The sequence below is a fragment of the Atractosteus spatula genome, chromosome 9 (assembly GCF_055471065.1).
Source record: "Atractosteus spatula isolate fAtrSpa1 chromosome 9, fAtrSpa1.hap1, whole genome shotgun sequence".
NCBI classification, from domain to species: Eukaryota; Metazoa; Chordata; class Actinopteri; order Semionotiformes; family Lepisosteidae; genus Atractosteus; species Atractosteus spatula.
Genome location: NC_142714.1, coordinates 11,936,866 through 11,957,911, shown reverse-complemented (window position 1 = coordinate 11,957,911; position 21,046 = coordinate 11,936,866). Strand labels below are relative to the sequence as shown.

Sequence of the window (21,046 nt, the reverse complement as noted above, 5' to 3'; positions counted from 1 at the left end):
ACATAGCTGAACACAAAAACACAGAAATTTACAACCTTAATTGCAGAATAGTACTTCTTACAAAACAAAGACTCATGAGAAAAACACTTTCCTGTACATCAAAACACCCTCTAGACTCAACAACCATTAACACAATGAAAGCCCAAAGGCTTTTATATAACTCTTCACTAATTAACACCCATTTCAGAATGTGTAATCTTTCCCTATCAAGAAGCATAATTAGCACATTTACACCAAGTGTGTCTATTTACAGGTGATAGTGGTCTTTGACAGCCTCTAGTGGTAGGTCAACTGTTGTCAACTTTACAATACCATGAAAGACTAGCCTGCCACACATGATGACCTTCACCAAACTGTTGTGCTCTACAGGCAACTATGAAGGACAAAGACACTACTTACACCACTTACTAAATAACAACATTAGAAATGTTACAAATAAGAGGCAACCTTTCAGTCCATTTAGTTTATTTGATAGTTGGTGTCTTATTGATTCAAGGACTTCCCCAGCTGTTTCCTGAAGAAAGCCCAGGTATCAGCTTCAACAACATGCCTGATAGAATAAAACCCTTGTGCAAGTCAGCTTAATTCAGCTACGCACTGTTAAAATCAATTATTTAAAACAAATTAACTGTACATACGTTCTCTCCTCTACCACATTGACTGCCCCGTATGGCAGTCCTGTTATCATTGCAGCCCCTCTCTTTAGTTCTACAGGGGTAATCCATCACACATGCATACAGAATGTAGAAAACAGCTAACCTGATTGGATATGAACATGAAACATCCCCAGACCATTGTTTAGGTAGATAAGACAATCTGTTTTACTTTTATTGTTTCTAATACTGCTGTGGTTTGTTTTGCTACTTACAGTATGCAAATTTTAATGAGATTTTGATTGTATCCAAATCAACACAGTGCCTGACCTGCAGTGCTGTGTACGGCCTGTCAAGACTTGTGGCCTTCTGTCCCAGCAGGTTGTCCGCGGATACCAGGCTGGGGTTCAGCAGACATTGGATATTCAGTTCCTTGCCGGAGGGCAGGATTTTGTGACGAGCACAGACTCTGTCAGCAGGGACTCGGCTGACCGCACTCTCATTGCCTGGGATTTTCAAACCACAGCGAAAGTGTCCAATCAGATTTACCACGTGAGTTAAATGCAATATATAGTTTGGCCAGCAGTGTACATCAACGTGGGCTGAACGGAACAAATAAAATCCGGTGGGATCTGAGGTTTACGGATCCTTTTTCTGAGAAACATGTGAAAAAGTTAATTTTTGAAAAAAACTTTGCAAAACATGAATTCAACATCACAGGAGCCTGAAAAAAGGCTTTCCCGTTGTTTGTTTAAGACATGGAATTCTGACTTAATTCAGTAGACAGTGTTTGTTCAGTAGTTGTTCAGAGGATCAGCAAGAATGTCCACATTTGTGAAAATAAGGTTTCTTCAATTCTTCAAATGTGGTTGCATATACAATATAAAACTACATAGAACTGAGCGGCAGTCACTTTTTTTCTTTCTCTGTAGGAGCGGTATACATGCCCCAGCCTTGCTCTGCACCCGCAAGAAGATTCTTTCGTTGCACAGACAAATGGAAACTACATAGCACTTTTTTCAGCACAGCGGCCTTATAGGATGAACAAAAGGAAACGCTATGAAGGCCACAAGGTTGGGATTGCTGCAGTATTAGCAAGACTAATACAATTTCCACGTGTGTGTCAGATTACCGAGCACAGAATTCAAGAGAATTAAATTGCTTGAATAACTCAGTACAGTTCATAACATCCAAAAATAAAACTTCTGCAGTGGATAACAATTTAGGAACTCCCACCATCCTAGATGAACTCAAATACATGTATACCATGAACACAAAGTATCTTTCCAATCCTTAATCATTAGCACCCGTGTAACTTAGTTATTGCCTTTCAGTCACATCTTTATCAAAAACGTCCATACTAGCAGGCTTGTTGCATGAGATGTGCAGTGAGGCTCATCTGAGCTGTGCTGTGTTGTGTATTCCAGGTGGAGGGGTATGCTGTAGGCTGTGAATTCTCCTCAGACGGATTGTTCCTGGTCACTGGGAGTTCTAGTGGCACGGTACATTTCTATAACTATCAGAGCTCCAGGCTGATCAAGACTCTGTCTGCACACAAACAGGCCTGCGTCTGCGTGACTTTCCACCCTGTGATGCCAGCTGTAGCGGCTACATGTGACTGGAGTGGAGAAATCAATATCTGGCACTGAATGTTTTGACAGGAGCAATTGGAGCACTGCTACTGAGGATTAGACACGCTCACAAACTCACACTTCCTCTGGGGCTGAGGAGGGTAATGCAAAAGTTTTCTCTTATAAGAATGTTATTCATTTTTAAGTTTTATGATTGAGTTTTTTCTGATTGTGTCTTTTAATTTACTGCCCACACTTTACTGTGTCCACAGAGTTAAATCTCTGATTTACAGAAAGATGGTTTAGCTGCACAGTACACAGAAAGGAAAACCTTCCCAAAGAGGTATTGAAATGACTGTAATCTGAAAATGAATTCAATCCCCTGATCTCAAATCAGTTTCCAGAAGACCTAGTATCTTCTGCTTTTTGTTTGAGACCGAGTCTCTTAAATGATTAATTTTTTTCTTGGTTATCCGTACATAGGGTTTTTCTCAAGATTCTTAACAGTTGATCATTCAAACCATTCAGTTCAGTAAATGTACCATTATCTATAAAAACACCTCTGAACCTGGTTAAAAATATTAAATTATGTAGTTATTTTATGTTAAATCAATACTTTACAATGTAACTGAGAGCTTGTGGGGAACAATAACCAGAAGATACCAGACTAGAGGACTCTAACAAAGCCTCAGCTCTGTGGAATTGACTGTGCGACTTCTGGCTCAAGCTTTGAAGTCAGTGTGCTCCAGTTTTCTTTATGCTCTGGCTGTTGAAGACCACTCTCTGGGGATTCAGGAAATAGTTTGCTAGCAGCATCACCTAGCTGTGAACTGGCAACGGCTATGCTTTACTCTATGTGCTGTTCTGGGAGCATCATAGGCAGCAAGAAACAAAAAAAGATATCTTGCGTGACAGCTTTTTCAGAACACAACTGAAGTACCTGTGAGGTTTAACAGTTGTTTTCCTTGCCTATGTTCAGCCCTTCTTTTACTTTCATGCAGATGGCTTTTGATGCCAGTGGCAGAATGCCAGACCATCTTCCATCTGATCCGGCTCTGGTGACAGTACAGTCCGGGCTCCAGATATATGGCAGGAGAGTTTATTTTAAGCACAAGAAAAATCTCAGTTTCTGCCATACCCAATAGAATGACTCCTTTGAATTCTGTGTGCCTTTGGAATATTTTTTTCTCCATAGAAATGGACTCTGCCGTCACATTAAGAACCCCATTGTGTCCGTGAAAGAGCTAACTCACTTTACAAAGGCTGAATGCTCCGTCCGTGCTTCTGAAACACCTTGATGCATCCTAGGAGCTGTAACATTGTGTTGGAATAAATTAGATAATATGTGAAATGAATTGTGTCTCCCCCCTAAAAAAACAAAGACTATATAAAAATGTCCATCTGATAGATTGTCCAATATGTCATTATTATTCACAATTTTGACAAAGTTTTTTAATTGCTTGTTCTATAAATTTAATTTACAAACATCAAAGGTACATTGCAATGACAGTTTTCTAAATGTCACAACTGGCAATTGGATTTGTAATTGCCCATATCCTTGGATAGACTTAAAAATAGCTAAACAGATGTTCATTTCTTAAAGAATGCACACACTGTAAGAGAGAATGCCTGGATTAAAAGGAAAACCAAATATATGAATATCTGTATCGAAAAAACTTTGCGCCTATACACATACTGTACATCCCAAGATGGGCTACACTGCCATGTCTAGGTATGGTTGCCTTGGTCTGGTTGGCCATTTTTTCCTTCAGGTTCTATTTAAGCTCATTTGATTCCGTTTTAGTGGATTCACTATTCAGCGTGTGGGGGATTTATGTATCACCTTGTCATGACCTTGTCTGTAGAGATTTTTCTCTTTAAAAATGCCATAATGATTTATTTTTACCTAATTAATCTCGCTGAAGGTTACACTGTCCTTGTGTGTTATAACCATCACTAGGGTCTGTCCTCAACAGAGCCAAATGGGCAATTTGTCTCCTCAGACCAACATTTTCAGACTTCTGAAATTGTTCTTTTCCCTCTCTCCTGTACAATTTCACATTAATCTTTCGAAGAGAATCACGTTATCTTTTTCACTTGCTGTTTTAGTTGTAGTTTTTGGTCTCCTTTAGAAAATGCCTGCCTATTTATAGATTGATCAGGTTACTGTGGATGTGACATTAGAGTGTGATCATAATGCTATCATAGTGTCTCTATAAGGTCAGTGGGAACTGGGCGATGAGGCCTCTCATCTCTGGAAATCCTATGAAGCTGCCCAACTGTTTTCTTACTTTTATTGTCCCAGAAAGGACATTTTGCAGGTTTGCAACAAAACCTTCCTGCTTAACCCAATACACAATACTTTTAACACAACACAAACCCTTCAAAATAATAGACATATATGTATGATGGAACAGAAAAAAATTAACTGCATTAAATAGTTTCTCTATTTCTATCAGAAATCCAAAACCATTTCATAAGGACATCAATGAGAAAAGATGGATTCTGTGAAATGAAATGCTTAGTAATTGCATCGATACATCTGTATGAGCCTACAAAATATACAACACTTGCTTACTAGGCTTGTTAACAGCGTAAACTTCATGAAGAAGTGAACTAATATAATAAAATAATGTAAGCAATATCACTAAGTTCTTCACTAAAAATTATTTAGTGTACTCTCATTAGAGTAAATGTATAAGAACATAAGCCCTGGTAGGATTGTGAAGGCTTGTGTAAAGAAGCATGTATCAGCCTTATAATTCTGGACAAAAGAAAAAAAATGACATTGAACATGACGGCAAACATCATGAAACACTGAAACTCTTCAGAATGACATTTTATACCATGTCACTTTCAAAGGATTCTCTTTTTTTTTGTTTTAGAGCATCTTCTTCAAAATTATTTTTTAAACAAAATAGTCAAGGCACATTAAAGGCATAGTGGGGAAAGATCAAAGCCTGCTTTGTTAATTAACATTTCAAAGGGTAAACTGTACTGTCTTTGTAAATTCATTATCAAAATTAATGAGCATGCACTCTTATCTGCCATAGTCAGAAACTGACCTAATTGGAGAACAACTCAATGTTTATTTTTTTTCTTTAGCACAAGTTTGCTTCCACTAGGATTTTATGTTGGACAAAACCAGTGAAGCTGAAATTGCAGGTCACAGAATTATTTAGTTCCTCACATCTTCTCAGTAAAAAGTTTCAAGGAGATAATTACATTTAGGAAAACTCATCTTAATCTTTTAGAGAAGCCTACACATAATAGATCTTTTTCATTGATACGGAAGTATTTTTCCTACACCCACACTGTGAGGTTATGCCAGTTTGTCAGTTGGATTGATATTGAATTAAAGAACAGTCTTTCAATGTAATGTAGCAGAAAAGCTCTGTAGGAGGATGCATGATACGCCAAAGTAAAGTTCTTTCATTCAAAAGATGTTTTATGAAACAACCTTCATTTGCAATTTATTTGTAAAGCTTTTTTTTTCTTCATTTGGCAGATGTCTCACACTAACATTCCAAAAGCTAGGCACAAAAAAAAGCTTATTTAAAAAATATATATTTTAAAATGTAATTCTATTCAGCACTCAATGTCACCATTAAGTGTGATGGTTACATTTTATATATACTAAGAGGATTCAGAAGATTTGCTAGATATTGCATTTCCCTGGTATTTAACTTCTTGAGGTATGTGCAGTTGATGAAGAGTCATCTGTTAACCTTAGAAGATGGAAGTCCTTCTCATGATTAAAAAAAAACTGGTACAGCATTGATTTCTGCTCTTAATTAAAAACAATTTGTCATAAAGCTACTTTTACATTCACTGTAAATAATGTTAATTAAAATGTTTGTCTTAATATCCTTTTTTCAAACACACCTTTGATTTGAACTGGGAGTTTGGCTTAACCAGTGATTGTACCAGAGACCACCATTCAGTCAATAACTTACTATATATTCCTTTAGCACGTGACAAGCAACTTCTTCTGCTATCAGTGCTTCGATACTTATGAAAAAATTGCAAGGGTTCCTATTACAGTAGGCTTTAGTGTGAGTGTAACATTGTTCTTTATTATGTAAAGTAACATACAACAAAAAATGTGAAAACATGCATTATAATGTAAATATAAACAGCTGAATCATGGTTCCATGGTAAAATGTTAATCAAATCTGAGGTAGAACAGGACAGGAAAACATTTGGAAGGCTAAAACTAAAGTACATCAACATAGCAGGAAAATAATACCAATCCTTCCTTAATTGAATAATTAATATATACAACAAAAAGTGTCTGTTTATGAAAACCCTCCTTTTTCAACTTCTGCTTTTTACAGATGAGCTGCTTAACTCCTGCACTGTAACTTCCTTCTGTTACATCTGCAAATTCTGTGCTATTCCAACAGACATCTGCATTAAAAAAATCTCATGGAGGAGCTACAGTGATGCCTGTGCACATAGGTGCAATATACTGAATCATCTTTCAGTCACCTATTGATGACAACAGGAGCAGTCTGTCGATTCTCAAGTTAGCAGCTTGAGAGTAGGGCATTACAAGTGAAGGTCTGAGAACCTTATAAGCAATCTAGGATTATATGGGAAGGCATTGCAGAAACACCACAGTGAGATAAATTGCCATAGCAGGGTACCTGTATTAGGTCTATATGGCCCATGCAGATATCCTCAGAAATGTACAACATAGAGAAAGAGGATTATCCTGGCCTGCCTAAAATCCATGTGTACCCAGGACTGTACAGATATTTACACTACCTGTCTGAAAATGTGAAATTAGGAGCAGAACTGGCAGCTAAAATACAAAAATTAAGGCAAAATGTACTGGGAATTGTGCAGTCAATTACAAAAACCTGGAAATAATTTAGTGTGGAAAGTCAGTAAAGAGTTTAATAAAAGCAAAAAGAGTAGAATGTTATCCATGAATCTTGAATCCACCAAATCTGATGTTACAACTAACTTATTTGGCTCACACTTTTATTCAAAGCAACTTACGTTTGTACCCATTTATCCATGTACAGTAGGTATTCCACTGGAACAATTTGGGTAAATTGTCTTGCTCAAAGCTAACAACACTCTCACCTGGGGTTTGAACCCATAATCTTCTGGTTATGAGTCCTGAACTCTAAGCACTGGTCTACCATGCATGCCTAGTCTATTAATTTTTGACATTTTAAGTTAAGCTCCTTATCAGAATGGCTCCTCGGGATCCACTAGTTCAGCTAAGATTTCCAAAGTTAAATAGGTTAAATAATAATAACATGAATAGAGGAAACAGTGTGAGAGAAATCAGGTCCTGTAAGGAATAGTTATCTCTGACAATGGTTTTTGAAATGGTGTGTTTGAGGCATCTAATCTGAATTTAACACATTCCATATACATATATGTATATATTGTTTTAACAGTCATTTTCAAAGCTGCCTTTCTCTGTGCCCAGACAAACTGTATTATAATAATTGTACCATCAAATCCTATACTATATCCAGCACTGTTTTAATCTATGTTATTGCTTTCAAAATGCCTGACACATTTTGAGGAGTCCTAATATGGTACCTTCATACAATACAATCCTTTAAACATTTTAAATGATCAGTGTGAAAAAGAAACCTTCAAAAATGGTGTGATCTGCTCCTTCTGCAATGTACTCCAGCTCATGAACTAATCTTGACCCCTGTCTGAAATGCTTGTTCTCTATGAGCGTAGCAACGACATGTCAAAATATCTCCAGAGAACCTAAAGTGTGAAGAATAACAGTGAAAAGCTGCCAGGCTCCCCGGCTTATGTCACTGGGTGCTAAGACAAGCATACTTGTTCAACTATGCATTCACAACCATGTGCCTGAGAACCCTTCTGTTGCATTAAAACTCTGCTATCATTCTGTGCTAGAGTTCAAAGCCATTTGTTCCTCCCAGTTATTACTGGGATAAATTAGCAACATCGCAAACTAAATCATTTACTGTTTCTTCCACTGAAAAAGACAAAGCTTTTCAATTGAGCAGTGTGCCATACAACTGTGCCTTTGTAAGACTGTCTTTCCTGCAAAGTCCCGTTGTCCCAAATTTTTGGTACTGTGGTTGATTTTTGCTTAGAACAGAAAGACTCTCATGCTCCGTTTGATAGTGCTGCATCTCTGATGCTTCCAGTGAACTTTGGTTTAAAGATTCTGCAGAGCTGTTGGGGCTGACGTCAACATACTCTTTTTTCATGCTGCCAGGTGTGCTCTCTTTGTCCTTTGAGCTACCAGAGTGAAACAGGCTCCTGTCCGATTCCTGGCTGTCTTCCTTGGTCCTGTACATGTGCACCTTGTCTGGACTGCATATCCCGATGTCGTGCTCTGGGCTGGGGCTTGTGGTCATGAAACAGGGGTCCAGGATCCTGCTGTGGTACACATCATCTCCTTCTTGGAAGCTGCTGTAGAGGGTGCCCAGCTTTGCCTTAGAAGGACCAATTGCAAAGTGCTGCTCTGAGAAACTGTAAGGTGAGACCCTGCCTGGGTTTCTATAGGAATAGGCATTTATATCCTCCACACTAAGTTGCCTCCAGCGGCCAGTGAGGTCTTCTTCTGGAATGTGGATGGTGCTTCTGCTGTCCCCATAGAGCTTAGAGGAACCCATGCTGTGTGATGATGTCAGGCGTGGTGAGTGGTAGGGCTCACTGTAACATGTGGGGATAGTCCTAGTGTAAACAGGTGAGGTGCCATTTTGGTGGCCATGCGCCATGTGCTGGAAGCTGTGGGACTTTGGGAAGCCAGGACTGTCCTTTTCGTAGGACGAGTTGCTCTTTCTATCATAGTTCTCCTCTCTCCAGTCCATGTAGATAGCCTGGTGGGAGGACGAGAGGGTGCTGCTGGGGGCATTCCCTTTCTCATCTGATGCAACGCTGAAGCTGGAGTAGGAGCTGGAGGCCGGCAGGGAGGTGACGAACTCAGTGAAGGGCTCGTGGGAGAAGCTGGAGTGGAAGCCGTCCTCTTCGGTGTTGCTGTCCATGGAGTTCTGCTGCCGAAACATGCCGGGGTCTTGCATGTGCAGGTCCACGCTTTGCCGCCTCTCTCTGCGGCGCTCGTCAGGGCAGTACAGCGCAGTGTCGCTACAGTACAGATCCCCCTTGTAGGCCGTCCTGCGGTTCAACTTGTCCGTGCTGCCCATATTGTTGTGCACGAAACTGGTCTCACGGGACTGTGGGCTAGAGGCACGCGAGCAAGGCATGCTGTTGGGCTCTGGCTTTTCCAGCAGCTTGGCGATGATAGATGTGGGTACAGAGTCAGAGTATGGGGAGTGACACAGTGGCAGAGACACTCCACAGCCGTGCTTCTCCATGTGAAGGCTGATTCGCTCCTGAAACTCTGTGGGCAACTGCGGCAAGGAGAGAAATGCACATCAATACATGGATGGAACAGGGGCCAAAGGAGACACAATGAGAACTTGGAGACCAAAAGTGTCTCCTGTTGTTAGGGGAGAATCCAGAGATTGCACAAGTGGCATCACTGACAGCTTCATTACCAATACCACAAAAAGCAAATGCATATCTATGTTGCATCTCATACAGTTATCGCAGCTTAATTGTAAAAGCTGTACTAACCAGTTATCGTAAGATGAGTGGTAGATCACCTTATTTCTCATTTTTAGCACAAGGCCACTGAAATCCTCCCTGTCAGCACAGAGTTTCTCCAGGTGTCTTTTATAGCACCATCAAACACACAGCTCCTACCCGGGAGCAGCTAGGATTCCAATTATACAAACAGATTTTTTTTTTAGAAGGAAAAGAAGAATCACAGTCTTAGGAGAAATCCGGTTGCTTGGCAAAAAATATGGGGTTTGATGTTTTGTGATATTTTTAGACCTTGATTCAGCCCACACATAATTTTTGGGTTGGGCTTTAGGGTCATTTTTGGATTAACCCCATTACAGTAAGGGGTGGGTGTGGCTCAATCCTTCCTGTACTATTCTTGGAATGCATTTCTATTGTTTTAATTGCACAATGCATAACATCAAATAACTAATGTTTCTAATAAGAAAACATAATGAATAAGGTAATGTGATCCACATATATATCAAACACTCAATCAAATGTATCAGCATGTAGGAATGCATAATATATCATGCATACAATAAATTATATATTTTGCTTCATTTATTAAGTGAGATGTGTCTTACATAGTGTCACTATGTAGGTAATTCTTATGTGATTGGTGTGGTTCATCCTGCCGGGATTGAGTCCCAGTCACTTTCAGGCTCTGAGCATGCATAGCACCGCTTCCTAGGCAGTGAAGAAGGACCAACACACTGAAGGACCAGGAGAACATGGGACCAGCGATTTTATTGAATGTCCGTTGCTGGTACTCAACATCAATATCTTTCATTTCAAAGATAGGGAAAATGTTGAAATTAAATAGCACAATATTTGGGGCTAATCAAATCGACCTAAATACTCTTTACAAACAGAGGATGTTTCTGAATTTGTGAATTTACACTCCTCCCATCTGAGAGATGTTTCTGTGTCCCTAAGTGTAAAAGTAACAGACTCAGGAAATCTTTCATGACCACTACAATATCTCTCCAAACAATGTAAAGTAAGTATTTTTTCTCTTATCTCCTGTAACACTGTATGGTATTCCCTGTTGGTAATGTTTGTCTTTCCTTGTATTGTTGAATTGGACTGTGCCATAAAACTAACTTCCCTCAGGGTATAATAGAGGTTGGATTGCACTGAGTGCATCTCTTGTTTGCCCTGTCAATATTTGCATCCCATGTTTCACACAATGCAATGAAGTGTGACAACTTATTATGTTGCACGTTTCTGAGGTTGTAATGGTACTTTACTAGCAAATATCTGTTTGGTTTTTGCATTTGCTTGTCAGCCCTTTACATATTCTGGATCTGGGACCGTGTTAAGAAAAACAAAATTAATTTGTTTGCTAAGTGGGCTAGCTTTCTTAAAGCATCTAAACTGTGCTTGAATGATTGCTGAATGATATATAATGTATATATTTATAATTAGGGATTATATTTAATATATATGTAATATATTTAAGGTTATATTTCAAGCAGATTTATAGATTAATGTCAGCTTCTTTCTTGGCAGCTTGATAGGTGAAAAGAATTGCACTATGCAGGGGCGAAGTCATTAATACAACTTTTTTTACACTAAAACCTATGCATGTATAAAAATAGCAACACAGAATCATCCTTGATGATCATGCCCAATATGTCAACACTGTATTCAAGCAATGGAATATTTGGTCTAATGTAAATGAAAGATGGTCATAATGGACTGATTCTACAGGAATCATTTAGAAGTTGTGGACTTTGACATCTTTATATTATGCAGGAAACTGGAAAGCTGATTAAACATTCAATATTTTTGGTGGCTTTTCGTGATTTGTGACACCACTGTGGTGGGTTCAGATGAGAACTATACACCCCAGAGTCCACAAAGTCAATTAAATCAATTCAGTAAGTGGAGGCCACTTCTCAGTCTTGTTCTTCCTACACGATATTCATTAAAATGCTGAGAGGCCTCATCCACCTGACAGCCACACAGAGCTTTGATACTAACACCTGACAGCTCCGTTTAAATGTGCTAATGGAAAGAGAATACAATCACCTCGGACAGCTTGTGGGCTCTGTAATGGGACTTGCTACACTGGAGCAGCTGAGCAGCCAAATTGCAGTCCTTTCTGTAAAGGTCCTAGGAAAAGAAGATGTTAGGCATTAACACCAACACAGAGACTTAATTGTGCAATTTACTATATCTGGAAGATCAGTGACACCTGGTCTGAGACAGATTAAATTAATAAATGCTTGGGATTTTAATTTCACTGGTCTGGTCCAGGTAGACATCTTCCCGGGAGGATGGGTTCAAAAGGAATCCGCCAGCTCTATATTGTTGTTGGCTACAGTGTCCTGTTATTCCATACGTTCAATCTCTATCTGAAGGGATTTGGGGAGGGGAAGTGGGGGTTATCCCTTTCTCAGTGCATTAAACATTAACAGGTATACAGACAGCAGAAATACAGTGTTGGCATTTAAAACATTTATGTTTACGGAAACTATTGAACAATAAAAATAAGTCATTTTTGAATTGCAATACATAAGATGCAGTAAATTCTTTAATATGTGCATAATAGATTGCTGACTGATCCTGAAAAGGGCGGCGGTCCGCGTTGAAAAAAGGACTCTGGTGCAGGAGAAGACAGGTGCAGAGCTCCGGGAAGGCAATACAGACAGTGGTGCTGTGGGAGCAAGCAGGCAGGCAGGCAGACTCAGGCATGACGCAGCAGTGCAGCCAATGCAGCCACACAGCAGTTGCAGAGCTGCGTGTGTGTTGTGGAGATGAAAGGTCTCAAAGAGAAATCCAAATAGAATAGTCGAGCAGGCGAGAGGCCCAAGCGCTGCAGAAAGGACTTGCTCTGGTGAGGGGCCCTGAACACTGGGGCAGGCACCTAGGATCTTTCTTCAGGCCCACAGTGAATCAGGTACCACAGACTGCCCTGAACTCAGTGGGGATCCAGGATCTGCTGGGGAATGGGTTCCTGAAAATTGTCTAGAGGGGGAACTGTTGGTCCTGTGGAAGAGGGTGACAAGAAGGATGCAGTAATGGGCTTGAGAAGCAACACATGGAAGGCCGAAGAGAGGCACTTTCCAAGTCAATGAGGTAGATCCAGCCTGTAGGTGACTACGTTGATCCGTTAAAGGATCTTTAAGGAACCTATGAATTAGAGAACAAGTTTCAGCTAAGGAACCTGTAAACAAAAGTATTTGGCTGACAACCTTCTCCCTAGAAAAAAAGGAGGTATGGAGTGTATGTGGCAATCCACAAACCTCTTCTGCCTTTTAGAAGCCTTCACTAAATTACAGAGTATTGGATCCTGTAGATTACCTGCAGCGCATCAGCAGCAGGGATATCAGCAGTTCCAGGCTGCAGGGTCAGGTAAGCAGGTTGGTAGCTGTTCACACATGAAGTGTGATGTTCCAGTGGACAAGTTGATTAAAATGTTCCTCAAAAAATCTGCCTAAGGAAGTGCTTGAGCTTTGTCTTTCTGAAAGGTGGAGACATGACAACAAAGGTATGTCTCCAGGTCCTGGTTAATACCCATTGCCTTTCCTCTTGGTATCCAGAGGAGAGGTTAACCCTGATCCTCGGTCATCTGCAAAATGCCCACCAGAATCTGGAGATAAATTGGCCCACAGTAAGAAGTAATGTTGGATAGAAAGCCATGAAGTCTGAATACTTCCTTCACAACGACATCTGTGAGAAGTGGATAGCAACTTTGGATTAAATGGGCAGCCTATGGACCTGACCATTAAGACAAGACAAAACAACTCCCACATCAGATGCAGCCATTTTGTAATGAAGAAGCCATGGTGAAGCGGCACATCATCTCTTTGAAAGTCCTCTGTGCACCTGGACTCCATCTTCCCTGACCAGAACCCTTCTTGGTGAAGGCCCTGATGGAGGCCAATACTGAACTGAAGTTGCACATTAATTTGTGATAGAAATTCACAAATCCCAAGAAACGCTGAAGAAAATGCTTTCAGCAAAGTGGGAGTATGCTAGTTGTGTTCCATTGAGAACTTCCCAGGAGAAAGATCCATTTGGATCTCTTGAGAGGAGATATAATATTCCCAGGACTGTTACCTCAGGCACCTGAAACAAGATGTCATCTATGTAGATAACCATAAATCCTGGAATGTATGGTTAATGAGATTTTGGATGACGGCAGAAGCATTAGAGAGACCAAAGGGCCACCAGATATTCACAATGGAGGGGGGTTTCTTCCACTTATTCCCTTATCTGATTCACGCCAGATTATAAACCTTTCTCAGATCAGTTTTACAGAAAACCATTGCCTGGCTGGACCTCTCCATGAATGAGGATATTAATGAAAGGGGATATCAATTCTTGACGGTGATCTGGTTCAAGCTCCGATAGTTGATGCATGCCATTTTACTTCTTGACAAAGAAGAACAGGTGTGAGGTCCAAACACTGGAGAAAGTTGGGCAATCTGAGTGAAGCACAGAAAGACTTAAACAAAGCTAGAGGGAAATTCAGGAATTGGGGTTGATGGAACAAGCAGAGAGTCAAGCTAGAATGGAATACAAACACAGGAAAGAAATAACAAACAAGAAAGCTCAGGGTCACAGGAGCTAGTGATGGGACTGAGAACCATAATGTCAGTGAAGTGGGTATAGATATCTTGCTGTTAACAAGGTAAGTTTTGCCACTAAAACAGGTAGATTGATTAGGTGATTGACTACCAGGTGTAGTGCTATGTAAGATGGAAATAACCCTTAGCTGAGCATGAGCATTACAATGTGTTCATTCTTTGCTAACATTGTTGGAATACTACAACAAAAATCCACACCTGCCATAGACACAGTATACCTTTCATAAATCAAGTATAAAACAAACAGAAATAAGTATTCTGAAATCCTTTAATGTGATTTCTGAATGTGAATTTAAGTTAGTGAAGCTCTGCAGGGTTGATGTGTTCTGGGGCTTGGGGAGACTGTCCTTTGCCCCAGCTGGAGATGAGTAATATTCAAGCTACGTGCTCCAGTGTTGTGAAACCAAATACTGAAAGAAAAATCAAATCATGCCTGCTTAGAGACTGATATTACCACTTACTGCGTAATGTTTTGTCTGTTGCTGCTTGACAATTCTCTGTGTGAATCTACAGTATTTACCTCAAAGCGTCTGGGGTAGCAAAGTGATCACTGGATTGGGAATGAAAGTTCACCACTATGTGAGAAAGAGGTGAGCTTTCATTCCAAAAACAGTTTTCAGTCTTCCTCAGAGACCACAGCTTCAGAGCCAGCCAAGCTGTTTTCAGGAAATGCCAGGACAGGAGAGATGAAGAAATGAGATTTATTGTCTTAACCTTTTCATCCCCCTGTCCTGGGAGCTGTTTCCCGCTTCCTTCATATTCCCCTTCCTTATGCCAGATGCTGCTAGAGTAGTTTTGTTATTAATGTGATTACATTTTCAGTTTTATATATACCTAATTGGAAAGTTTCATTTTTATTCAACATGGCCTTCCACTTCATCCGCTGTCCTGCCCAAGGTGAAGGCAATGAAGACTTGTGTATGAACTTTTACAATATGCCCACATCTGAGAGCCATTAGTCATTTGAAATGCTGTGAGCTCAAACCTACCTCACACAGGAGAGCTAACAGCAAAATAAAAAACAGTGCTGCTCTGACTGATGACAGATATGATGTAAACATGGCAAAAGAAAACACTCAAATGTGGAGCTGTGTCTGGGCTTACGTCAGGGAGGAACAAGTAGAGATTAAATCCAAACTGTAATGTAACTTCTTTGTGTGTGAGAAGAAGTCCCAGAACACAAAATGTTTTTTGCTTTATTTTTACTTTTTAGAATGATACTTGTTCCTCATAATAAATCATGGCTATCTCGAGCTCTGCTGACCCCAGTAACACTCACTGGGGTAGGCCTGGTCAATGTCAGCTGATGGTACAGTATAACCCAGTCTTGAATCAAAGGCATTCATAAAACAAGGATTAATGAGGAGGTAAAAAAATTGGTGCTCTGTTTGTCAATGAATGGTCTTGCCTCTGTTCTGTTACCCATCGATTGGCACTACACAACTTGCTAATGGCAACAGCAGGAAGAGAGGACTGTAATTGATGGGGTTTAAGGTTGTGTTGTCCTGTTCCCATATGAGGGCAAGATTATCTTAAGTTACAGTACTTTGGGAGGCGTGTGAGGATTGTGACATTGAATTTCCAAGAAATTTCCAACGGTTCCAACACCGCCCATCCATTTGTGAACACAAAATCCAACATAAACCAATCTGGCTAAATTAAGACCCCATGCATTCCTAACACAATTTTGGTATTTATATTTTGTCCTGCATTTTATACCTCTGTCCACATACTAATTCCTTTACTATTGCAGTGCTGAGAGCAGTAATTCATTGTACAGACTGCCCATTTCGCAACTTCTGATCCTGTACATCCATTTTTGAGAACATTGAAAACAAAAAAACTGGAGACTGAGGAAAACACCTACTGTGACAAGCACAACAGTAAATGAAAAGTCAAAAAGGTGAGTTTGCTGCCACCCTCTTTACATGGAAAGGTACATGGTCAGACTGGGATTGTGACTTTGTAATTATAATAACTTGCCAAAGAGGAAAAAAAAATGCTCTGAGACAGGGCCATTGAAGAAAGATCAGGATCCACGCTGCAGGCTTGTAGGATCTACAATAAATTGCTTAAGTGCCATTAAGCTTATTAATATGTCCAATCAGACTTTCTTTGGGGAACATGGGAAACAGCTTTGGGAAATTATTAAGGTAAGGTAAGTAGGTCCCTTTTCAGGCCATAAAGGCCCATGGGGGAATGGGGGACAAGGGCCACCATTTTTCTTGACCATCCGACACTGGTGGTGGAGGTGATGTGGTCAGCATCACGCTCCAGCCTGCCTATTACCCCCAGAAGGATTAACCCCCCGGTACTCATTTGGAAAGCAGGCTGAGTGGACCTGGGAGCCGTCTGGAAGGAATTAGAGCAAGCTACATCACCTGCCCCTACCTGGGATTGAACCTTCCAGTCAGGAGCTAGATGCTCTTGCCGTCTGAGATGCCACGGCTCCTTTGAGAAGTTATTAAAGTAGTTTTTCCACTTTCAAATCCTTTAGTGCTTTCATGGGAACACCTGGAGATGCTATCACAATTCGAGCTAGGTCACAAAGCTCATATTTCAATCTCCAAAGCATTTTGAAGAGAACAAAAAAAAAAAATTAACCTGAGTCAACAAGATACAATATCACATTCTGAAAGGGGCTGCGATTTTCTGAGAGGACTCACTAAGACCTTGGATGATTCTCTAGCAGTGCATTTTCTTTTTTTGAGAGTTTATTAATAAAGGAAAGATCTGTAAGCGGCAATTATGATTCTTTTTTATTGCTGCTGTAGGTGCATATTGCCTGAGTGGGATGGTATAAGATGCAGACACTTCGCTAGTGATAATTAATTTGGAACTTTGAAATCACAGATGCATGTCCCCTAAAGGAGTTCAGCTCAAGCATAATTGATTGTGAGAAGCCCCCCTTAGTGAAATACTGTATGAAACATGGGACAGAAATAGTAAGTTTTCTAGTCTGATTACCACCCCCCCTTCCTATCCAATTTTTTAAATAGTAAGCCCCTAACTTACTTGTCATTTTTGCAAGCCAGTAAGGATCTTAACTTCCTCACGTGATGTAGACTAGTCAAGAGATACTTCAAAGTAATAACTTTATTACTGGAGCCTTATTTTTCCCCTAAGCACATGTTATAAAATTAACTGCTATTATGGTGTTCAATGGTATTTGATTCTAACAGCCCAATGAAGGGAGGTATATGTATGCAGCTTGTTGGAATTCTTGGTTTTAAAGTGTACCAATAAGGGAGAGTGATCTCTGCATGAAAGTATGAATTCTGATTAGTATTGTTGAAAAGGAATGGGTTTCTTTCATCCTTCATGAAGCGACCATATCAATGAATGTATGCTGCTGTGCAAAAGTCTTAACCATCAACAATTTACAAGTGTTTTCTACTTTTTATTATTTATCTGTAGCCACGCTATATGTATGTACTGTTTGGTTTTATTTGTGTGGTACTTGTATTAAGTTTTCCATTTTGCATTAGCCTTAATTAACATGTTATGGCACTTTTTGGCACTTTATTAACATATTTTTAGGTGGGAGGGAGGAGTACAGGGTGGGCCAGCGATCTTCGCTGGGGTTTGCTTGTTTTATTTTATTTTTATTTTATATTTTATTTTTCATGTAGAATTCCCTTGTATTCACTTCCCTCTGTATATACAGCATATACTGTACTTATGTTGATCTTGTTATCCCTCCCTGTAAAATGTAATAAATTGTCACAAAAACCATATTGTTACCTTAGTATACCTGCATGATTCATCATTGTACTTATTCTTAAAATGAATTTTCTGTATTTTAAGTTAACAATAATATCAATACTTAGTTTGTGTGAATCTCACACAACTCAAAGTAAACAATACAGGGGTAGCTAATATGAAGTCTAGTGAAGGCTAATCCATCACATTTGCCATTCAAACCTAATTTGAGTCTTTTGTCATCTGTGTATCACCATTATGGCAAAATCATTTGTTCCTCTCATGCGTATCCATGCAGATAAAAGGCTACTTTATACTACAAAATACAAGTCAATAGCAATGTGTATTGGTTTGTCTAAAAAAAAAGTATTTATTCCAACCCCTTCATTTTTTTAAAATAAATGCTTTCTTTTTATAATGCCTTGTGGACTCATTTAATGAGCACATCCCCCTCTACTCCACAGATCTCTGACCAGCACGCTAGGGAAACTGTATTTGATAAATGACACCTCAGCAAAATTTGACCCTAGTCTGTGCTTTTCAACATCAGTAGATTTCTAAAGTCCTACCCTACATGTCTCTAGAAGAGGAATAAGCTACTGCTTCTATAGAGAACCAGCCCTTTAGCTTCAAAGACGTATCTGTATAGACGGAGCCTAAAGGGTCTTCAGGCAGACTCCCATGCAATCCTGAGGGGAATATTTCAGCAGGATGGGTAATTGCAAACAGGTTCTGCTTCAAAATGAACACATCATTTAATACCAAGGTCTTTTTAACAGTTTTAGAAATGGTCTCAGTGATAAGTGTTAAGTTTTTAAATAACACAAAAAGCTCTCAAATGGGGTGGAGCAGTGGCTCTGTGGCTAAGGATCTGCACCTCTGGCTGAAAGCCTGCTGGTTCAATTCCCACGGCTGTCAGAGGAATCCTAGACTGTTGGGCCCCTGAGCAAGGCCCTTAACCCCAACTGCTCCAGGGGTGCTGTACAATGGCTGACCCTGTGCTCTGAACCCAAGCTTCTCTCCCTGTCTGTGTGTCTGTATCTCATGGAGAGCAAGCTGGGGTATGCAAAAAGATGAATTCCTAATGCAAGAAATTGTATATGGCTAATAAAGTGATCTTATCTTAAATGTCTGGTGAAGGGTATACATATTTTAACAGTTGTGTTGGTTCAGAAACACACCTGGAATAAAAACTCTTATATAGAAAACTTAAACATTTTTTTTCTGTAAAGTAGCATCAAATCTTTCTATAATATATTCTGTATATATTGTTCTCTGTATTAAGAATGCATACACAGTTAGGACTGTAGAAACCCTCATGCAGTATATCTGTTAGCAACAGATTACAGATACCAGAGAAGGGGGAAATTATATACACTGTATGCAAGGAAAGATTTTCAATTTAATTATGTTAGAATCTTTGCACACTAACTATATTCTTTCTGTCTTACTATGAAGAGGTAGTGATGTCCCCTCTGCCTGTAATTTAGTCAACACCATAACAGCTTCTTAACTTTAAGTAAAACACATTAATAATAAAGTTTTCCAACTCCCTCAGGACAATGAAGTGGCAGTAAAAGAAAGAAATCTCACTAAAGTCAAAAGACGCAGTGAATCAGATAAGCAATTGCTTGTGTTTACAGTAGGTTCTCGAAGGGCCTGTATGAGCCTTGTCAGGAAATCAGTAAAATCAGCTCTCTAGAGGACAAAAGGCACTGGAATTGGACAATAATACTCACATTATCCTCTCGAAGTTTGTCAATGGTAATCTTGGCCTCCATCAAGTGATTGTTGAGGACAATGATCTCGTGGCTGAGCGCTCGCTTCTCCTCATCATGGTGCTGAGTCTGCAGGCGGAAAGAATGACAATTCAGTACCAGAGAAAAAAATCAACTTTCATGCCCCAGTCACTGTAATATTGGTTCATGGTATAGCAATAACAGCATATGAAAATGGGCATTTTAAAACTGAGAGCAAAAGAATACAGTCTTGCCAGATACTGCATGAATGTCATGTTTTGTGCACAGAACTAGTGGCACAAGCTCACTTGCTCCTGTTCAGGAGGACAACTGAAGATTGTGTGAAAGTGGAATCATTTATTGCATTTGTGAAATCTTGGCTTATCCCTCTTGGCTGAGGGCCAACCTCTCAGTCATAGGACATAGGGGAGGCTAGGACACCCATGTCAAGTGAAAAGGCAACCAAGTGGCCACTGGAAAGGTGGAGATGGGGTGGAGGAGGGATACAAAATGAGCGAAGAAGATGAGAGAGTGATGTGGTGTAGTGGGGATTTTGAGAAATTACGTGAGGATTACTTTGGGGTTGCGACAGCTGAGCTTAATTAGTTCGGCTGCCCTCATCCCTCCCAAACTTTCATTAGAACTCCATTTAACAAAATCAAGGGGAAGCATATTAAGTCTTTATACCACAAATATGGGGTTCATTACTCCTGGAGGACATACAGTTCAGCATAGGATCATCAGAAATCAACGCCTACATTAATAAATAACTTTAAAGGACAGAAAATACATGTCACCATGGCTTTTTATTACACAAATATATAAATAAGCACACTGACCTGCAAGGTTATGTTGTTTGTTGCTAGGTAGTTCTATGGTATGTTATTGATTCTCAACTATAATGGATTTTGACATCATGTATTATACTTTTATTTAAGATCACTGTTAAAATAACTTTCCTGTTAATCAACTGCTGCCTTCTCTGTTGACACAATTGACAGCTGCATCATAGTCTTGTCTGAAATGGACGATGGCCAAAACAATAAGGTTGTATGGCTTTTTATTTTAAAATGTAACACATACTGTTTTTTGGATACCATCCAGAATTGCATTTGAAATGCTGAATCTGAAGAAGGCATGTCTGTAAAATGTGTCTATTACTGCCACTCAGGTTCTCTCATTTAATGGTTGGTTGGGTGCAAAGGGAGGAGGGACTGCAATAAGCTATAATTAAATGTCTAATGTCAATATCTGGAGTAAGA

General features: G+C 39.7%; 2 protein-coding genes across 3 annotated transcripts in view; one reads left to right on the top strand and one right to left on the bottom strand.

Moving 5' to 3' along the window:
* Positions 1 to 3,571, top strand: part of wdr25 (WD repeat domain 25) — a 36,605-nt gene extending 33,034 nt beyond the window's left edge. The window contains exons 5-7 of the mRNA XM_088925476.1: positions 975 to 1,145; positions 1,526 to 1,666; positions 2,021 to 3,571. Coding sequence (XP_088781602.1) covers positions 975 to 1,145; positions 1,526 to 1,666; positions 2,021 to 2,242 — 534 coding nt within the window. The 3' untranslated portion in view covers positions 2,243 to 3,571. The remainder of the gene's footprint in view (positions 1 to 974; positions 1,146 to 1,525; positions 1,667 to 2,020) is intronic.
* A 2,649-nt stretch (positions 3,572 to 6,220) lies between these two features.
* begain (brain enriched guanylate kinase associated) overlaps positions 6,221 to 21,046 on the bottom strand; it is a 63,322-nt gene continuing 48,496 nt past the window's right edge. For both annotated transcript variants that reach the window (XM_088925475.1, XM_088925474.1), the window contains exons 4-6: positions 19,785 to 19,892; positions 11,780 to 11,863; positions 6,221 to 9,528 (exon numbers count right to left, since the gene is read on the bottom strand). In XM_088925475.1, the coding sequence (XP_088781601.1) occupies positions 8,164 to 9,528; positions 11,780 to 11,863; positions 19,785 to 19,892 (1,557 nt within the window). In that variant the 3' untranslated portion in view covers positions 6,221 to 8,163. The remainder of the gene's footprint in view (positions 9,529 to 11,779; positions 11,864 to 19,784; positions 19,893 to 21,046) is intronic.